General features: G+C 34.0%; 2 protein-coding genes and 1 long non-coding RNA gene across 3 annotated transcripts; all 3 read left to right on the forward strand.

Annotated features, from left to right (window-relative positions):
- The first annotated feature begins 1,460 nt into the window (after positions 1-1,460).
- LOC128155846 (uncharacterized) lies at positions 1,461-3,921 on the forward strand. The gene is made up of 2 exons (XM_052817724.1): positions 1,461-2,326; positions 2,482-3,921. Exons 1-2 carry the CDS (start codon positions 2,254-2,256, stop codon positions 3,699-3,701), a joined length of 1,293 nt encoding a protein of 430 aa, XP_052673684.1. The 5' UTR covers positions 1,461-2,253; the 3' UTR covers positions 3,702-3,921.
- Positions 3,922-5,264: 1,343 nt separating this feature from the next.
- On the forward strand, positions 5,265-11,803 carry LOC128191448 (uncharacterized). The gene is made up of 4 exons (XM_052863513.1): positions 5,265-5,575; positions 6,692-7,133; positions 9,204-9,419; positions 10,072-11,803. The coding sequence occupies exons 2-4, from the start codon at positions 6,693-6,695 to the stop codon at positions 10,390-10,392; spliced, it is 978 nt and encodes a 325-aa protein (XP_052719473.1). The 5' UTR covers positions 5,265-5,575; position 6,692; the 3' UTR covers positions 10,393-11,803.
- A 619-nt stretch (positions 11,804-12,422) lies between these two features.
- Positions 12,423-20,890, forward strand: LOC128156322 (uncharacterized). Its single transcript, XR_008239698.1, has 3 exons — positions 12,423-12,674; positions 20,469-20,653; positions 20,753-20,890. It is a non-coding gene; the product is annotated as an uncharacterized LOC128156322 (long non-coding RNA).
- Positions 20,891-22,220: the final 1,330 nt, after the last annotated feature.

Raw genomic sequence — 22,220 nt, forward strand, 5'->3', positions numbered from 1 at the left:
ACTGTGCTTACCCATTAAATTCTGTGATCTTTAAACGTCTCTAAATGCAACAACCTTACATGTACATTTTGGTATACACATGCATGCAAAGTGTACATGTAAGGTTTACATGTAAAAAAAAAAAAAAGTAGTTCCGGATAGATGTTGTCAAGGGGGTGTGTCCCTTTACCAAGGTATGTTATACAATATAATACATGTCCCTCCATCTGTATCAGCCAATCAAATGAGGCGTTACAACCAAATTAAATTATTTACATATAATATACATAAGTAGTCCACAAACATTTATTTCTATTTTATCAGTATAAAAAAATATTTTTTATATATATGTTAGTAAAACACCTTGCATTACAAATATTCAACAATTAAGTTGATTCTATTGTTAAAAGCAAAATTTCAAGAGTTATTTTTCATGGATTAAAATACAGCTGGCATATATTTGTTACCCTCGGCCAATCCGACCTTTATATGACTTCTTAAATATAAATACATTAGTTTAAAAAAGCGAGAGATTTGGTTTGTCTATGTTTGAATGCTTTTGATAGAAATTGAGCAATTTGTCGGGGAAAGTTACATAATGATTTTGAAAAAAAAGCGTTATCATTAAATTTTTCATTTCCTATAAAGTGTTATCTAAATGAGGAACACGTGCATCGTATGTTCATTAATGTACATGTAAATCATTTTATACGACATACGTTGTTATAGAATTCTGGAAACAAGACATTGATTTCATTTTTGTGGATATAGAACGACAGAATGTCGGAGAAATTTGTTTGTAAATAGAATCTATATAGATACACTGCACCTTAGCATTGTATTAATAGTACACGGCGTGAGATATTTCTATCGTTAACAAAAAGTCTCGAGATTTTTTTTCTTACGTTGCAGGCACTCTTCAGTTAATTAATGCCCACAAGTTTCTTCGACTTTGAGGGTTTATGAGTGGTTCCGCTGAGTACATACAGATGTACAAGGAACACTTCAAAGTACATGTACAATGTATACTGAATAGTTTCTCGGTACTAAGAGTCCTCAGTAGTGCTTCTTTGAATGTATATTCATGTTAGTATATTAATTTGAGAACATGCCTGTACCACTTTATTTGTATACTCAAAAAGTTGTTGCAATAAAAAATACAACATTTACAGAACTTCATGTATATGTATTGTATCCATTGGATCTATATGAACATTTTGAACAGCTGGATATTTCATATGGCTCATATGATTTTAAATTGTAACCTGTAATACATGTCTGATTTTTTGTTACAAGTTCAACGCACTGTAGACACTTTATAGGTAATGCCGGACTTTACTAAATATACGCGTACCTTTACCGTAAAAAAAAAAAACACAACTAGGAACATAAGTAACAAATATATACGAATTTTTCGTCCTCGTCATTGCAACACCAAGGAAGTTCGGGTTTAAGGGAAAAAAAAGTAAATTTATTTTGAAAAGCAAGTACGATGATAAATAGTAATTCATCGTTGCAAACCATGGCTAAAATATGAAAAATACATTCCGTATTGGTAATAGTTAAAAATAAAATCGTTATGAATCAAATGTGTAAATTTTATGTAAATGCGTATCTACAGAGACAGAACCAAAAAATATTTACAAAATTGATTGGAAACGAAGGGGTTGCATTTTTTACCCTATTTATCAACATTTTCTCTCACCTGAAACTTTGAAAGCTAGTATTCTCAGTAATTTCAGTAATGCAATAAATGCTAAAATAATGGATCCTCTTTATACTGAAATGATACACAATTTACGTATATTTTAAAAACCGCAATATTTTTGACTGCTTATATTATTTCACGACTTCGCTTATTGTTTTCTGTCTCCTGATTGGCTGTACTTACCTTGACAAATGAGACCCCAATTAACGTGCAGCTAACACGGTCCTCGCGTTTTAGTACCGCCCATAAACCCAGAAAATTGGTGATATATCTGAAATTATTAGCGGTTGATTGATATATTCCGCATATGTTTTTGCCTGAAACTCGTGCAGTCTTTCCATCAATGCATGCGATCTGTCATATGTTCGTGTTGGAAAGCCCCCGGTTTACACCTTTTTTTTCTGGGCAACAGAAAGACAACTGAATTATAACCCGAAAACAAAAAAGCTTCCATCAAGTTTACGTCGATTCTGACGCATGTCATTAGCATAGTAAATCATTCTTAAATAGGGATACCAAGCCTCGGTGAAATTAGTGAATGAAATCTTCGTTGGCGTAATAAGATAATGTTTTTCAAAATAATAGCCAGTCTGTGCCTTCTTCAAAGTCTTCAAACCTTTGCCAAAGGACAGATTACAGGTACAAGTTAACTCTTCGATTTCATCTTCTGATTATTTCATACATTTTTTTTAAAGTTTACCACACATGAAAAGGTTGATCGCAGCGTTTATGTTTTTTGTTTTTAATTATTTTTAAAATCTCATAACTGTAAAATGTTCTTTCTATTTTTTTAGGACATGGCGGAAAGAGACACGTGGTTACGTTTCCAGCCGGCCTGAAGCCAGTGACCAGAGCGGAAATTTTGATCTCCAGCTTACAGGACACCACCGTGAGGATGAAGTCCAAGTTCCCGGGGGTAGACAGTGTCCTTCAGGTACAGTCCGATGTGGGAGCGGTGGTGTCCCTCTCGTCGGAAATAGTTCTGGACGGAAACAAGAGAGAAGATAAAGGGATCTTCATCGAATCCGACCATCCTATTTCTGTATACGGACATTCCGGTGACGAGTGTTGCGAAGGGGAGGGGTTCCTGGTCATCCCTGTGGATTTCTGGGGGACGGAGTACGACATCGCAACCCACATTAACAGCACAGTTGCCGTGGTAGCTGTCGAGGACAACACGGAAGTGATCGCTAAAGGATTCTGGGCTGGCGTGCTTTTCGAATCCAACTATTACGCTAATGGTGACAACATTACGTTCATACTCTCAGCCGGGCAAACGGCGCAGCTGCAGACCCCTCTGGGATACCTTCTGGGTACCCGTTTGCATTCCAACAAACCTATCGGGGTCATCTCTGGACAGTATTACGCCTCACCTTCAAGATCCAAGTACAACCAGATGATAGAATTCATCCCTCCCGCCAGCAGTATCGGTAAAAACTTCATCGTTCCTCCCTTCTTCAATACGACTTACCTCACCCTACATTATTACAATATGGGAGAGGATAACCTAGTGACAACAAGAGGTAAAAATGTTAATCGTTCCAGCAGATTACAAAAAAGAGGCGGATACATGATTTCCGCGGGTGCCTCCAACCCTTACCACGGATTTGCCGAAAAACCGGTCATTTTGACGGCTACACCTTACACCATCAGTCCCTTCCTGCTCTTTGTCCCGTCCTTGGACCAGTATTCCAACAACTACAAATTCCACACTCCAACAAAACAGAACCTGACCCATTACATTGTGCTGTTGGTAAAATCAAAGGACGAGAGCGAAATTACTATTGACGGTCAAAAGATTTACTCCAAGGTGGAGAGTTTAGATGCCCTTCTTATTAATGACACCATATACCTCATCATCTCGGCGGAAGTGAGTACTGGTCAGCACTACGTCACGCATCCGGACCCTAATGTGAGATTCGGGTTGATTTTGTACGGATTTGATGACACGCAGTCCTATGCTTACCCCGTGGGTCTGAGGTTACCACCATTCTCAGTAACGGTAGCAGCATAAGTTGCTGTACATTCATGTTTTATTTTCATTATCATATATTTCAACTTATAAAGCCATTCTTATATCATATACGAAACGTTTTTTTTTTAATTTCTTTGTTGTTCATACGAATGTAATAAAATAAAAACCAAAATAAAAGGTGATTGATTAGTTTGTATCTAAAGCGCGCAGTCAAATTTGTAGCATAAAATATGTATTGTCGATACTGTTGTTTTGTTCAGATATTAGTCACTAGCAATATGATTATGCATGACACGATATTACCGATTGTTGTGGTACTGTCTTGTACTTGGCCTATGATTTCTTTGTACACCCCCCCCCAAAAAAAAAAACCAAAAAAACAAACGACAACAACAAAGACACATGTCAAACGAAAGTCTGCAAAGTATGTGTTTTCTCTTTTCAAAAGTGTTGTCACTTCCTTGATGTCACCCTCCTTTCCTCACCCCCCCCCCCCCAAAAAAAAAGGCGGGGGGGGGGGGGGGGGCTATGTAAAACCCATTATTTCGAAAGCATATGCACATACATGAAGGTAAAAGTAAACAAACAGCTGTGTTTGCAAAATGATAAAACCAGTATCTCAAGAAATAGCATTTCAGAATGGACACTTTGAACAAAGTTTTGAATGTATAGTGAAACCAATAAATTGGGCAATATCATTCAATTGATCTAACATATGCTTATATCCACCAACCAATTTTTCTAAAACACTGATTTTTTTTAAAAGTTTTTTGTACAGAATCAGGTTTACCAATGTTAAATTCCGTGTTTTGTTCCAGTATCTGCACCAAAGGTGTTCAATGAAATAGTATTAGTAGCAGCTGCTTATCTGAGAACGCGCAATGTTCGTCTTGTAACTTATATTTGGACGACTGGTTGGTAGTAAACCAATGCAAAGAAATTTCGATTCATTCAATATCGAGAGATTTGCTTGAATCTTCTGGTTTCGTGATTTATGTACATGTATGTTTGAGTAACTCACGTAAACTATTACAAATAAACAAAAATGTATGTACGTAAGTTATGAACATGCAGAGAACAAATTGCTGATTCAGTCACTATATATATACAAGGAATTTTTTTCCATACAATCCATTTGACTCAAACAGTACAGTAACGCGCCGCAGTTTGTTTCAGTCAAACAATTGCTGCCTGCAAAGCATTGGGAATCCCAGGCACCGGGCATTAAAACGATTTCTTTCATAAAAATTAGGCCATACAAGTAATATCGGCCGACCTTCATAAAAATAATTTTAACGTTAGATGTCTGAATCTACCTGCATCCATTTTTAAAGCGCTAAGCATAGCTGTAGCGCTTTTCTGTCATCAGATTTCTAAACTTACTTTCAGTTTCGTTTTCGCGTTTCCGATATACCGCCACCTACTGGCGTCAACAATTTTGACTAGAGATACAATCGTAACAGTTCGGCCATTTCCGTCACCGCAAATAGCGGTCTTTTATCGGTTAAGGAAAAGGGCGAGCGTTATCCGAGAAACAGAGGACTAGTCATTATATATGCTTATGTGGCGTTCAACACGGACGGGAACCAGGTTAAGTTATGAAAGAAAAATATGGGGTTTATTTTTACTTTTGCAGGGGCGAGATATAGTTCTCTTAAAAAATAAAGCTATATCAGTAAAACAAAATTATTGTAACTAAAAATTTGCCTCATTTTAATGAAAGTATAAAGTATGAAAATTGACAATCTTCTGTACATAAAATTGTCACTGTTAAAGCTGTTTAACATACTCATTTTTATGCGGAGGAATACATTATTTACTTTCCATCAGACGATTGTGGGCTGGACAAGATCGACTGTAAACAACGAATTGTATTGAAGAAGGCGGAGAAGTGGGCAGTAGACCGAGAAAAGGTAAATACTACACGAATATACGACGTTATGGCGGAACATTTAAAAATCGTAAGATTGTACAATATCCACCGCGAGCACTTTTGTCAACAACAGTACTCCATAGGCCTCTGGGATTTGAACGTCATTTATTTAGATTTCTATATTATTTGTTAACGTTTAAGGAGCATGATAAAGATTTTAATCAAAATTTAGATTACTTCTCTTCAATTTTAAAAAGCTATATATGCATACTGTATAGTAAGACGAGTTGCGGAGTTCTGTATCTTGGGTAAGCCGAATTACCAAAATGACAATATTTACCGAAATGACGCCTAGAATTACCGGTATGACACTTCAATCTACAGAAATGACACCTAATCCTTATTTTAAAAAAATTTCACCACAAATATATTAAATTAATGTCTTAATCATTGTAAATAATTTGTATAGGCCTAATTGCAAGACGGAAAATGATTAGATAGTTGGAAAATTATGAGATGAGCATGCATGTAATTGAACTCTCTGATATATAAAAGCATGCGAGTAAAATTCATCATTAATTGTTATATGTATTGTTAATAAAAAAATTACTAATTTATATTTCGGTTATTCGATGTATAAATATAAATATGTATGAATAATTCTACAACTGACACTCAAATTTTTGTTGATCATTGAAATGCATTACTTATATTAAAAGCATTGTAAACAATCAGAAATAGAATTTGAGAAAAATCATGTCACATGGCCATGTCAGGCTGGTTTCTAAAATGATCGATCAGGAATACTGAAAACAATGACATGTCATATCGATAATTGTGACTGTTTTACAACTATGTTAGAGAATTTGAATTACAGTCAACTTGTAACCAATCTGACGTACCCAAATAGACTTGTAATAAAATAGAGTGAAAAAATGACTTCAGTAATTAATATTATTATGCCTGCTTCAAAGAAAGAGAAGATTTTTATAATTTTGTCAATATAATTACAGTCAACCAGTCAAGTATAATTGTTTTTTTCTTTTTTCTTTATTATTTTTAGATAAGAATGCATGTAAACAGAAATTGTCTATCAAATGTTGATATAGGGAACTCTTCAAAATTCTACATTTAGATATTTATATTTTTTTTTCAGAATGGCTCAGAAAAGCCTTTCGGAGCTAAAGGGTGCCAACAGCACCAGGCCAACCCCATACATGGAGAGTATTACTGTTAAGGTTGTTAAAAAGGGGCATGTTGCAAAATTTACAGATGCCAACGGGCAACAGGCAGAGTTACTCAACTTCAGTATCGCAGATCAATCGGGACCAATGTTGGCGACGCTAACGGACAAGTCCAAGCAACCCAAAATAGTTGAGGGAAAGACATTAATGATCAGGAACTTTATTCTGAAAGGAGGGAAAATAGCAATGTCCTCTAAGACCACCATTATGGGGAGACCCAATTTGGAAATCCCTCATTCGATCATTGAAAATGCAATTCAACTCATCTTGCCCCCTTCCCCAGAGAAGAAATTGGCTGAAGTTAAATATGAACCGCTGAGGAGCATTTTGTCAGTGAAAGGCCAGATAATCAAGGTAAAAAATTGCCTGTAAAATATTCTGTATTATTTTATTTTTGAAAAGCACTGGCACAGGAGAAATGAAGCAGTGATAGTCAAAGACTTGATACCAAATTTGTACATTGTCTTATTTTATTTGCCAATTTTTTGAAAACTGTTTTTAAAAGATGATTTGCTATATAATGTGTCTCTATATTGCAATCAAAGTTACAAATTTTAAGCATAATTTAAATGATAAATATTCAATTTATTAACATAGGCGTTGCAAAGTTAGACCTAACCATTAAGCACATAGCATCATAGAGGGTTCAGCGCCCCCCCCCCCCCCCCCCCCCACTTTTTCTCGCAGCAAACATAATTGTTCCTTTCCTTGTTCCTAAATTTACCTTGAAATATTGAGAAGCTGGAGGCATAGGTATACTACACCCCCACCCCCTTCCCCCCGGATTGTTTTTGTTTTTTTGCTTGTCATGATTTCTGAGGATTACTCTAGCCCCCCTACTTTCAATTTGCTTCCGACGCCACTGATTAAGGATTGAGATCTAAACTTATTCTGAAAATGCTCCATGATCCTGTGGCCTCTAAATTTTTCAGATATGAATTCTTGCACAGAAAATATATCGGCATTAGAATCACAAAGTTTGAATCCGTAATACAATATTATGCCAAATTGCTCAAGTCACTATGTTGTTCAAATTTCTTATTTTGCTTGCAAATTGTACTGTTATCCTGAAATTTTAATTCCTGCTGACTGTCATTCTTAAACTATGTCTGGCATAATTTAAAGGTATTTAAAGCTGAACACCAATACAGTAGCATAGTAAATAGGCAATGTCACATAGATATATAAACTCTTCACGTCATTTCACCCAATTGCGCACCTGAAACTGGTGGCCAACATGTATTATTAGTCCCCTACCGGTTTTCACCGGAGGGGACTATAGCTTTCTTCTGCGTCCGTCTGTCTGTCCGTCCGTCTGTCTGTCCCACTTCAGTTTTCCACACTTTTTTTCTTTATGCATTTGAGAAATACTATGAAATTTGCTGAACAGCTTCAAAATGTCAAACTACAGATCAAGTTTACACTTTTGTAGCGTCTGGTTGACATATTTTCGAGAAAATTAATTTTTTATATTCCAATTTTTTAATGTTCGGGTTCGATATTCTGCATAACAGTGCATTGTTTTCACAATTTCCACAAACCGGTAGGGGACGTGTATTGCTTATGCAATACTCTCAGAATGCTTGTTGCTTTTGTGATCTTAGATTTTGCGTATTCATTAAACCCCTTTCAAAGAAGGGAAGGCATATTGCTTTGTTGATGTGTATCACTCCACAAACAGTTTCCATTCATTTTCTTTGCAGAAGTTGCTGGTACTGAAAGGAAATTATTTTTTTTTTTATGATTTTAAATATTTCTATTTATAAAAAAACAGACATTTATTCACACACACACATATCCACCCTTATGAATAATTACCGGTACCTAAATGTATTTTTTAATGCCTTATGGTTACTTGCTTACATAGAAAAAAAAATAACAAGAAAGAAATACAGATTTATTATAAGAACATTTAGATCAAGTTGGGTTTTTGCTATGATGTATGCTGCCCATAATGCATAATGTATACTGTGCAAAATAAGGGCTAGTGCACCCTTTAATATATGTCCAAGGTAGGGGGACATTATTATTTAACAAACTTCTTGTTTTATGTGTATTGACCTGTTCATTTAATGTTAGTGTTTTCCGCCTTGAAACTGTGCGTAAAATTTCATTGCCATTGAGTAAATGGTGAGTCAAAACATGTCCACAAAGGTTAGGCCTCTACATCGAAATAGTATAATATGAACTTTTAGAACATATGCAATTAAATAAGTACTTAGTTACTTATGTAGGGGTTGTAAGATAATGTCTATGAAAGTTGACTAGCACTAAATGCTTTTTACAAGTAGCTTTCAGCCTTAAGAAACCACTTGAAGATTTCAGGAAGTCAAAAAATTTATGCAAAATCTTTATCTGTTATGATGCTTTTTCAATGTGGAAATCTGTGCATCTGTCTGTAATATTACTTGTGTTATCTTTTAGAATGAGGCAACAAGAACTGTTAAAGTTAATGGTAATGATACTCCTATTAGGACGATTACGTTGGAAGAAAATAATGCGAAAATTGATGTGACCCTGTGGAGAGAACTCTCGGAAGAAGAGTACAGCATTGGAGAGTTTCTCCAAATCTCACACTGCCTTCTTAATGAGTGGCAAGGAGTACGATCATTAAACAGCACAAGAAATACAACAATTGAGGTGCATTTTTAAAACTTTAAGACTAAATTTATTTCAAAATTTTTTGAATAAAACATCATACTTTAATTTTACAAATAATTACACATTTAAATATAAAGTCTCACTGTATTACACTAAAAGCTTTAATTAACATTAGGTAACTTAATTTACCAATTTGTAGGGATGGGACGATCCACTGATGCACCGGTGCATCGCTGTATTTATTTTGACCATATTTGGATTGATACATTTACCATTAATACAACGATACCTAAGCAAACTTTTATTTTCCAAAAATATCCGAGCTTCATATATCGGCTATTTTTAGTTCGCGTGCCTAATATGAAAGTACAAAGATGGTGGAAAACCTTGTAAAGTTGTTAAAACTGTTAGGAAGCTAAATCTGGAGTGTGGAAAGCTTTTGGATTACTTGTTTATGAAAAAGTAGTGTATACGAGACTAAAAGAATTTTTAAATCATAAATAAAATAACTTTGAACATGCGGTAATACAATGACAGATTGAATAAATTTGTAACCCTTATTCATGTTATCATTACGTTGCAATGTATCGTGATATGTATCATATCGCATCTCATGTCAAGTACAGTATCGCCCCAGCCCTACCAATTTATTGACTTCATTCATTATGCAAATGTGTATTTTTATATACAGAAAATACAACCCTTGGAAGTCACCATAAAAGGGACAGTTGAGGCCCTGAGCCTCACCGAATCTATGTGGGAAGTCTGCGTAAGAGAAGAAGATAAAGAAGGATATAAAGATCTTGTTGTTGAAAACGACATGTTGAGGAGTGCTATAGGTAGAGCCGAGGAAGTGTGCCTTATGACTGATGAAGAAATCGAGAATTCTTTGGTCAACAGAATACCATTCAAAATTGATGCAACCATGCTTGGACCGAGGTTGTTGGGCCTAAGACTTGCCTTCTCTGCTCATGAACAAGTTCAAGTTGAGAATATGGAATTAAATTTGTAAATGATATTGTCTGTTGAACAAATAAGGAAAAAATTGCTAAAGTATTTTAATTTGTTTCAAGATAAAAATTATTCCAACATTTGTCCCTTTCTGTATCTAGATTCAATGTAAATTGACTGTTCTGATTATTTCATCACAATAGTTTATCCTCGAAGAAAATTTGACTGCTCAGCATTCAGGACGTATTTCTGCACTTGTTTGTAATTGGAAGAAAGAAAATGCCAATATTGGTTATTTTCCCAGTGCTCAGATTTAATGGACATGCTACATTGTTTGTCGTATGTAAATGTACATAGTTCATTAGTATATAGCTTTTGTTTGTACTGTAGCTGGACAAGCTACTTATATTTATTTACAATTTTTCTGAAAATCTATCAAGTTCTGAAAAATTATTCAATAAACAAAACACAACTGTTCCACAAATTGAGGAAAGTATGTGTTAAATATTTGAATTTAGAATATGCATCCCAATATTGGTCTTTCTTGTCCAGATTAAATGGAAATGCATGTACTACACAGTATGTTGTATGTAAATATAGATGTAGCACTAGCATTTATATTTTTTGTGTGCATTGAAGCAGGTCAAAGATTTATTGTTCTGCAAATTTAGGAAGTATTTTTACACACTTTTTGTATTTTGAAAAATACATGACAATTCTGAACTTTTTATGTTGAGATTGAATGAAAATGCTGGTACAAGAGGGTATGTTGAAAGTATTTATATATGTCTATATTAGTTTTTAGCAAATTTTTTGAATAGTAGCCAGACAAGCTTTCCTCATTTTTTGGTCAGTATTTCTAATATTTTACTGAATACCAAATGAGCGATTTCTGTGTTTACTTCAACTCATGAAGCTTGCTGTTCAGCAAATCAAAGAAACCCCTTTCATTAATTTGTAATTTTTGGTCAATGCAAGATTGAAATTCAACTTGTAAGATTTCTTGTCTACACAAGACAACCCCATTCTATTATAATCAACCATTCCTCATATTTTTCACAATTATATTAATTAGTCTAAATGAATGTTCTTTTCCTCTCTAGGACAGTTTTGTTTTTTAAAGCAGCTATCATAGCGCCTATCTAGAAAACTATTAAAATGTGTCTATAAGAATGTTTTGCAAAAGGGGTGAAAGTATATGTTTTGTATGTTTCTTATACGTGTATGTATAAATGAATCAACAATTACAGCATGAATAGTCAGATATTTAAAGATATTTATCTGCAGACCTTCCTTAATTTTTTAAAGGGAGTGTGGGTTACTGGGAACTTTCAGAATTTTATGTTTGACATTTAATTTTAGCATGGTGCTATAAGTTTTTTGAAATTTTAACTATTTGTATTAGTTGTTTTTTTTATTATTATTTTTTATGCAATTGCAACTGAATGCATTATTAAAGTAAAATAGTGTTACAAAAAAGACTGTGTTTGTAATTTTATTTATCTGGACTGCAATCAAGATCATTGCAACAAGCGTAGCTGCTAAGTCATAGATGCCTTGACGTATTGAAAGGACCGCTAGTTTAGCTTTCAGGTCTGTGATTTTAAATTGGTAAGAAATGTACCTAATATCATACTGATAAAATATACTGGGATCAAGATTATTATCGCTGAATATGATAATAAATTTGTGTTTTTAGAATATTTTAAGTACATGTAGCCATCCTTATTTTGATGCCAAGTATGAGCATAGTTAGTTACGCACCGGCTAAGCTAGGCTAGCCTACCGTTCGATACTCCAAAATATCAGTGCAGTCTTCCGTTTTCCTAACTTTTATCGGTTTTAATATTTTACATTCCCAGGGATGTAAAATATCAAAATCGTAAAAAAAGGCGGCAAAACGTTAGATATTTCGAGCTTAACCTTCAACATAATAGCTGATACTTTCATTTTTCTTCGCACGACATTTTGTAATGTTATTACACCAATCTTGTACACCGACTTGACATGTATACGAATTGGTGTGTGTACGACTTGACTGCCACTCAACGCACCTTGTACTTTCACTTCTAATGGGGACCAGTCAATCCTTTGCATGGAGAACTAGTGTGGAAAAATAGTTCGCATATCAAACATAAAATAAATTAAAGGAAATTTGTGGCATATCGGTAAAAATTATCTTAGGAACTAAAAATTAACTTGGAAATTTGTAAACAGTTTTAAAAGTTATCTTTAATTTGTATGCTCCAAAACCCGCGCAGGAATACACACAGAGAACGTTGGTTTATTTGTAAACAAAGAAAGGAGAAAGAAAAGAAAGGAAAGACGAGGCAAAATATCAAGGTATTTTAAAACATATTGTGTGCAGACTACTGTTCTGTATATGAATATTACTATAGTTTATTTGTTTTGCTCATAGATGAATATGTTAGTTAATAGTCTTCGTTGAATATATAACACTGCGTCGTTATCCATAAAGACGTATAGGCTGTTGGTAGTGTACATAACACATGTTAGTTTCTTCAACTTCGGAAGATGTGAATTACTTGACGTTTATTATTTTTTGCATATTGTGATTTTCAAAAATTGATTTAGGCAAAACAAATTGTTATATATTATTTTTTGACAATCAAAACCATTGCATTAAAAATTTGTAAGAAATACAGACAGTAATTTTGACAACATAGAAGTGGAGAATTTCATTAGCGTTTGAAAGAACTTATAACAGTATTAACAAATAAATATCAAATTCAAATTTTTATTGCATTTAGAATATTATTAGAAAATCTTACAACAAAACCCAAATAATGGGAAGGCAACGAGAAACTGCATGAGAACAATTAAAACAATAAAAGAAAAGCATTAAATTTCATATTTATTTAACCTGTTAATATTTGAAAACAAATAATTTGCTTAAAATTTCATAGCTATTTGAATGAGAACAACAACACTGTTCCAGATAAATTGACAAATATTGAAAACATGTAATAATTAAAACAAATTTAAAAGAATAATCTTGTAACAAACAACAGGAAATTATTAACATTATTCAACAATTGAGAACAAAGACTGAGGGGAATTTTGAGATCACAACTGAGAACAGGGAAATTAAGAAACATTGACAGAATAGAATTGTGAGCACATTTTGAGAAATTGAGATATATTGAGAACAAATTCAACAAATGTGAAAAAAAACTGAGACAATTTTTGAGAACAAAAGAATTTGAGATCATTGAGAACAGATACTGAGACAAAATTTTTAGTATAATACTGGAACAACATAGAAAATAAAACTAGGACAATTGAGAACAGAAACTTTGAGAAAAATTGACAACAACATTGGAACAATATTGAGAACAATATAAAGGACAACAAATTCAACAAGTGAGAACATGCAGAGAATATAACAAAAGCTTTATCCAATGTGAAAAGTTTTGTACTTCATGTTATGCAGTAAAATGGCTGGTGCATCAGTTTCAGTAGAAAATCAAAGAAAAATTGTTTGTGCAGACTTTTGTCAAGGCAATGAGCGTTTCTCAAGCTTTTCAAGAGGAAGGCAGTGTGTGGCCAATTGCATTACATTCATTATGAAATCATATCTGAAACGAATTGAAGAATTTGACAGACATGATGTCAATTCAGTATTAATATTTGGAGATACTTTGTACCAGAAGCTTCGCAGTGATGGACACAATCAAGATTTCTTACATTTTTCAGATTTGCCAGAATTCATTGTGTACCATGGTAGATGTTTCACAATTCGTGGACAAAAAACATATGTAGGTACTATGTGTGAAAAAGGTGGGTTAGATGGATTAGGGCTTTCCCTAGAATCAAGCTTGAATTCTGTTTCTAGTATGATACGTCAGGAGGTACCTTTGCTTCTTACTTTTCATTCTGCCGCAATAGCAATCAAGTTTTATAAAAGAACTGGTGCATACTATGTTTTTGACTCGCATAGCAGAGGATCGGATGGATTGTGTTGCCCAGATGGAACAGCTGTAGTAACAGTATTTCATTCGCTAGAGAATATTTGTTTATTTCTGAGAAATCTGTGTGTGTCTTTGAATAGAACAATTCCTCTAGAAAAAGTGCAATATGAACTTTGTTTGTTCCAAATTAGCAATGGCAAAAAGAGGAAAAGAGGGGCAGTAGATATAGATTGTACATTAGATTTACAATTTCATTTGGTAAAACCTGTTGCAGACCAAAATGAGTCCATCATTTCTGAAAGTGGAACATTAATAACACAGAATAAAACCTTACACACAAATCATAGTTCTCCTCCAGAACATATGAATATCAATGTTTCAGATCAAATTGATTCTGACCAGGAATTACTAGACATAAATCTACTCATTAGTGATAAAAATGTACACCATAATTCTGGTACATTTAGCAATGAAAAAAGAATTGAAAACAAAATTCAAAGTTTTCACAAAAAAGTGTCCCATGGTCCAGTTTATGTGTGTTCTTGTTGTACCCAGACATGGTTCAAAGAAAGTGTGCACAATGCAATTCATCTTCAAAATTCTTCATTTGCAATGAAGTGTTTGACAGGATTTATCAGTGTAGATAACATTGAATGGGTTTGCAATACATGTTACAACGATGTAAAGGCAAACAAAGTTCCAGCTTTGGCTGTTGTAAATGGAATGGCATTTCCTCCTAAACCTCAAGAGTTGTTCATAACTGAATTAGAAGAAAGGTTAATAAGCCCCAGAATTCCATTCATGCAACTTGTTGAAAAACCTCGTGGAGGTCAAAAAAGTTTACGTGGAAATATTGTAAATGTTCCATCGGATGTTACAACAACAGTCACCACATTACCAAGAACACTATCTGACTCTGAAACCATACAAGTCCAATTGAAGAGGAAACGGAGTTTTAAACATTGTGTATTGCAAGAAGCTATTCGACCTAACAAATGTATTAAAGCTCTTCAGTGGCTGATACAAAACAGTTTCTTGTTTCAAAGTCAGGGAATTACGATCAATCAAGACTGGAACATACAGTTAGAGCAACAGGATTGGTTAGGATTTGATATTGAAAATAACAAGGAGCCTGATTTTCAAAGTACAACAGATCAACAAGAATCATTAAGTGTAAAGAAGGAAAATGAGTGCTTTTCAGATGATACAAACTCTGATGTGTGGACAGAAGATCCTAATTTTGAAACTAGACTGACTGGCAATACCGATACATTGTTGCATCCAATTGATGTGCGATCGTTATGTAAAACCATGTCATTTTCACCTGGTGAAGGACAGACTCCTCTTGGATTGTACCAAGACAAATATGCAGAAATATTATCATTTCCCACAATTTATTGTGGTCAACTGCGCCCTGAAAATAAAGACCGGGAAACTCCTGTTCATTATAGCTCCATATGTAAATGGGAACTGCGTAGCATTGACAGGCGGGCAGCAAGTTCTATCCCAAATATTTTCTTCAAACTAAAGAAAATTCAGGTAAAGCAAATTCATGATAAAGTGTCTCTAGCAATGCGAAAATGTCAGACTGAAGGGAGGAAGGTTACTGTTGGAAATGTACTCAACCCTGGGGAATTTGATAATATTGTAAGACTAAATGAAGGTTTCAGGGTATTGAGAAAACTGCGCGGCTCACCAGCTTACTGGGAAAATGCCAAAAAAGATCTCTTTGCAATGATCAGACAGCTTGGCATACCTTCTTGGTTTTGCTCTTTGTCAGCTGCTGAGAGTAAGTGGATTGACTTGCTTAAAACATTAGGTAAATTGGTCAAAGAAAAAGAGTTTACAGATAATGACATAGAAAACCTGACATGGACTGAAAGGTGTGAGCTCATCCAAGCAGATCCAGTAACTTGCACAAGATACTTCAATCACAGGGTGCAGGCATTTATATCTGATGTATTGAAATCACCATTGGCTCCACTAGGAAATGTGTTGGACTATTTCTATCGTGTAGAATTCCAGCAAAGAGGTTCACCCCACATTCATATGCTTGTTTGGATAGAAGGTGCACCAAAGTTTGGTAAAAACAGTAATGAAGAAATTGCTGAGTTTGTACACCAACACTCTACTTGTGAAAGAAATAAAGACATACCAAAATTAGTTAACTATCAAACTCACAGGCATGCCAGAACTTGCAGAAAAAAGGGACAAAATATTTGCCGTTTTAACTTCCCTTTGCCTCCTATGTCCAGCACTCAAATATTAGAACCATTAGAACAGTTAGAAAAGGAAAAATTTCCAGATATTGGAAAACAGTATGATAAAATTTGTTCATATCTGAGTGAATTGAAATCAGGGGAAGAGATGACATTTCCTGAATTTCTGAAGGCATTAAATATGAATGAAGATTTGTACATTAGAGCAATTAGGTCTTCTTTAAATACCCCAAAGGTATTTTTGAAAAGAAATGTTTCAGAAATAAGGGTTAATGCATACAACAACTTCATTCTTAGATGTTGGGAAGCAAATATTGATGTGCAGTTCATTCTTGATGCTTATGCATGTGCTGCTTATGTAGTTTCTTATATATCAAAATCACAAAGAGGAATGTCAAACCTCATGTATGAAGCATGCAAAGAAGCCCGACAAGGAAACAAAAATTTGCAAAAACAAGTACGCCATATTGGAAACAAATTTCTTTCACATGTTGAAATAAGTGCACAAGAGGCAGTATATTTAGTTTTGCAATTACCATTGCGCTCATGTACCAGATCTTTTGTCTTCATCAATACTTCACCTTGTGAAACTCGTACTTTCCTGTTAAAGCCTCATGATGTTTTAGCTGACATGCCAGAGAACTCAACTGATATTCAGTCAGATAATGCTCTGCAAAGATACCAGCGTCGACCAAGAGTGCTACAAAATTGCTGTTTGGCTGACTATATTTCAGGATATGATATTGTTTATCCAAAGAAAATGGGTCAACAAAGAACAGAAAACCAAGAGTTTTTACCAGAAGATGAACATATTGAAGAAGATGAAGATGTTATCAGTTTAGATGAAAGCAACAATGAAAGCCAAACTTTTGTTGAAGAAATTCCATTGAAAAATGGAACATTGTTGAAAAAAAGAAAAAAGCATAAAGTTATTCGTTATGTCAGGTATAATAAAGATCAAGATCCTGAGAATTTCTACCGAGAACAGTTGATGTTATTTTATCCATGGAAGAAAGAAATGGAAGACCTGCTAGGAGAATCTGAATCCTACGAAGCACAATATGATAAAAGAATATCTGTCATAAATGCAAACAAAAAAAAGTATGAAATGGATGACGGAATTGCTGACATGGTGGAAAACAACAGTGATGAATTATATAATGATTGCCATTTGGTTGCACCAGAAGTTCAACATGCTGAAGAAATAGACATGAATGAACAGTCAGAAAACCAAGGTATATATCATGGTTGTTTCAACCCAAAAGAAGTGGGTCATGAATATGATTTAGGCATTGACCTTGGAATTACAAGAAAGCAAGTCAATTGTGAAACACTTGTTAATTGTATGAATCAAAATGACTTTATGTGTCTAACAAGGAATTTGAATGAAAAACAAAGGATATTTTTCTATCACATCTTGAATAAAATAAAAAATGATGATTTCCCATTTTATTGCTTCCTAACTGGTGGAGCAGGTGTAGGTAAAAGTGTGTTGATCACAGCTTTATACCAAGCAATCACAAGATATTACACAAAGACTCTATCAGACTGCCCTGATGAGATTAAAGCAGTATTATGTGCTCCAACAGGAAAAGCTGCACACAACATTGGTGGCCACACAATTCATTCCCTATTTTGTATTCCAGCAAATCAAAACCTGAAATTCAAACCATTAGATGTACAGCAGCTAGACACTTTCCGCGTAAAATTTCGATCACTAAAAGTGGTATTCATAGATGAAATATCCATGGTTGGAAACAAAATGTTCAACTTCATCAACTTAAGACTTCAGGAAATATTTGCAACGGAACAACCCTTTGGAGGTGTGAGTATTATTGCTATAGGAGATCTCTTTCAGTTAAAGCCAGTATTTGATAATTGGATATTCAAACAATTGCAAGATGGATATGGACCTCTTGCAACAAATCTTTGGCAAGATCACTTCAAAATGTTTGAATTGACAGAAATTATGCGACAGAAGGAAGATGGCAATTTTGCAGAATTGCTAAATAGGTTAAGAGAGGGCATGCAAACAGACAATGATATTGCTAAATTAAAGCAAAGGATAATATCTAAACCCACACTCAATTCAAACATCTTGTCTTTGCAACATTTATATACAATTAATGCTCAAGTTGACTTGCACAATATGGAAGCATTTGAAAGATCAGATAATGAAAGAAAATGTACTGTTCCTGCTATAGATACTGTTGCTGGTGATGCCAAAGAGGAATCCAAGACAAAACTCTTAAACAAAGTACCTGATGATCCTTCAAAGACAATGGGATTGGTAGGTAGACTGTTGATAGTTGAAAACCTGCCTGCAGAAATTTGTATAAATGTTGATGTTGAGGATGGCCTTACAAATGGTACTTCTTGTATTGTAAAGAAGCTAGATTTCAGAGTAGAAAACTCCAGTCGTTGTAGCATAATCTGGGTTGAATTTGAAAGTTTGCTAATTGGAGCTAAAACTCGGGAAAAGTATACACATTTGTATTCCCCAAGTTGTAAAAAGACATGGACCCCAATTCTAGAAATAACTAGAAACTTCAATGTTGGTCAAATTCGAAATGCTTTTGTTATTCGTAGACAGTTCCCTTTACGCCTGGCATGTGCAAAAACTATTCACAAATCACAAGGATCAACAATGAACAAAGCAGTCCTTCATTTTGGCAATCGAAAGACTGAACACATGCATTATGTTGGTCTGAGTCGCATCAGAAAATTAGATGATGTCCACATCCTGGAATTAAATGAAAAAAAGATTACAGTCTCTATGCATGTCATCGAAGAAATGGACAGATTAAGAGCAGACTCCATGTTGCATTCCTGTGTGCCAATTTTAAAAGATATCTCTGAGGATATTAAGATTGTATACCATAATACTAGGTCTCTTCACTTGCACATTCAAGAACTAGTACATGAAAAAAATATGCATGCAAGTGACATAATTGCAATATCTGAGAGCAGACTAAAAGATACTGATAGAAATGAGGATTATGAACTACCGGGTTTCCACATCCACCGATTTGATGAAACTAATGCAACTAATGGTGCAAGGTCATACAGAGGAATTGTTGTGTATTCCAAATTAGAGTTTATAGCTATCAAGAAATTATTCTTAAGTGAAGATGTTGAAACTGTGCAATGTTGTTTCTGTCACAATAACAGATTGTATCAAGTTGTTTTTCTATACTGTTCACCTCAAAATACCAGTCTGTCAAAACTCAGCAATGTCCTTCATCACTTGCTAAACATCCTTGACAATGATAAGCCTATCATCATAATGGGGGATACAAATGTAGACTTTCTGAATCAAAATACTTTGAGACGATTTTTGGACAATAACAGTTTGCAACAGCTTATTCAGACCTCAACAACAGATTATGGCAGTTGTTTAGACCACCTGTACACAAACATGCAGTCCGGTATTGAAATCTCAGCTGCTACTTTAGAGTCTTATTACTCTGATCACAAACCAATTGTTGCTTATTTACCTTACACATGAAATTTTGCAGGTCAATTTTTGCTTATTTTTCTCACTTAAGCAAGATTCAAAATACAATCATGCATCAAATCATAATGTAACAGTATAAGAGTTGTTTTCTCTGCAGCAAGTTAACACATCATGCCTATATCAAACCAATAAATTCTAAATTACTTATGCCATATCAATGAAAAATTCAAATTGAATACCAACTTCTTCTTAATATATACAGTAAAATCTTTTTAATTCATTGGGACCAATTTTTGTGAATTGCTTATTCATTATAATTGTGAAAATGATTTTTGTGAATGGGTGAATTATAACTCTTCCTTAATTTTTTTACATCAAGGATGTAAATTTATGGAAATGACTACCATGATATCACTAGCATTGAGCCACTGTGAATTTTAATCATTCCACAGTATTCAACTTTCAATTCCGTAACTATTGCATTAACTTAATTCATAACAATATCTAATATACATTCTTTTATTTTCAGATTGAGAACAAATATACCATTTGGGAAGAAGAACACAGCTAACACAAAACATTGCAGTTATTAAAATTCACATACAACCTAAATGACATAATCAAGTTGAAATACATGTAATACAAACAGTGCAACCTGCTCAAGAAAAAAACCCCTCTTACAACATAATATCTGTAAAAGACCAAATAATAAAGGTGAGAATATGTTTGTTTTGCAAATTGATATTGTTTAATTAATAAATATACATGGATAATTAGATTAACCCAAACCTTTCTGTTTTACCTCTTTTACAGTAAATCAAACCAACAAAGCAAACAAGACTACAAATCAACAGGATTGCCATAGAAGAAATTGCTGTTGCAATATATGTTACCTTTAACATACAAAAGTTTATGAAGCAGAACAACATAAATAAATATAAAATCCATTGACTACAATCTTATTCTTTTTAATTTCCTTTAAAAGAGTCACTTATCTGTCATGTATTAAGGTCAAGACCAGAGTGTCTTTTTGGTACTAGAACCATATGACGTAATAATTGATTTGACTTATTCTTTACCGTGCTTTACGGCTTTTAAAGAATTATGTAGAAAATGCAACAATTTCTAAAAATTCTATATTAAATCTTGGGGAAAAGAAATTGTATACCTGTATTCAATTTGACCTCATTTTAACGAGGAGGACAACAGCTTGTTTTTTCCATTTTTGAAGAGACTGTAGGCATTCTAGATATATTGCATTAGTCAAAAATAGACAAAACTCCAACATTTGTGACTTATTTCCTTCATATTTCCTTGAGAATGACGATTTAAAACATGATTTTTCATTGTGTTTACCAAAAATTTAAGGCCCGGTTCACCCTATCAATTAAAGTAATGTTATGAAGCATCATTGAAATAAATAATATCTTAAATTTCATAAACCTTTAGGCATATTTCATTTACTATATCTCGACCTTAAGTTTCACTGCTACACATTAACAACTACTGTAACTAACTCTACCATATTACAAAGCGCAGCGAGAGGCGGACAAAGCCCGCCTCGCGAAGCGAGGATTAATGGTAACACATATATATAAAAAAAATCAGTGAAAAATGAAAGATGAATCGGGGGTACTAAGGCCAAAAAAAAATTCTTCCAGCCCTGGGTGCCGCCATATTGGCAGCCATTTTGTTTTTAAAAAGTTAGTTCGATCATTGATTGACTGGTACTTTTCGATGATTATTGTCCCTAAACTCGATTAAAGCTTTCTAGTTTTTCAATAAAAGGTAATTTGAATTAAAAGAAATAAAAGACGACACCAGATAAGTTTCAATACTGCTTTCATCAAGAAACACGACTAATTCTAAGTATATCTTATCAAATTATCAGATGGAAAAATCAAATTATCAGATGGAAAATAAAAACATTAACATCAAGGAACTGATCTTTTAGATACTAAATAAAGTATTCAATTTTATTGCCGAGGCATTTATATGAATTAAATTGATAAACAATGAACGAAGAAATAAAAAAAGTTTGGAATAACGTAACTCTCTTCGGCTATTTCCGAAGACAAAACGTACGTGTACGTTTTACGTCTGAAACATGACGTCATAATGTAGAGTGAGCACGCGACGTTTAGTTAAACTTTGGCTTATGATTTGACTAGGCAACTAGGCGGATCCTACTGTGTGCGTTTCAAATAAATTTTGTTCTACAAAAACCAAACTGCACTGTGTTAAATCTGCGCTCGGTCAAACGGTCACACCGTTTACATAT

This window comes from Crassostrea angulata, chromosome 7 (assembly GCF_025612915.1).
Source record: "Crassostrea angulata isolate pt1a10 chromosome 7, ASM2561291v2, whole genome shotgun sequence".
NCBI classification, from domain to species: Eukaryota; Metazoa; Mollusca; class Bivalvia; order Ostreida; family Ostreidae; genus Magallana; species Magallana angulata.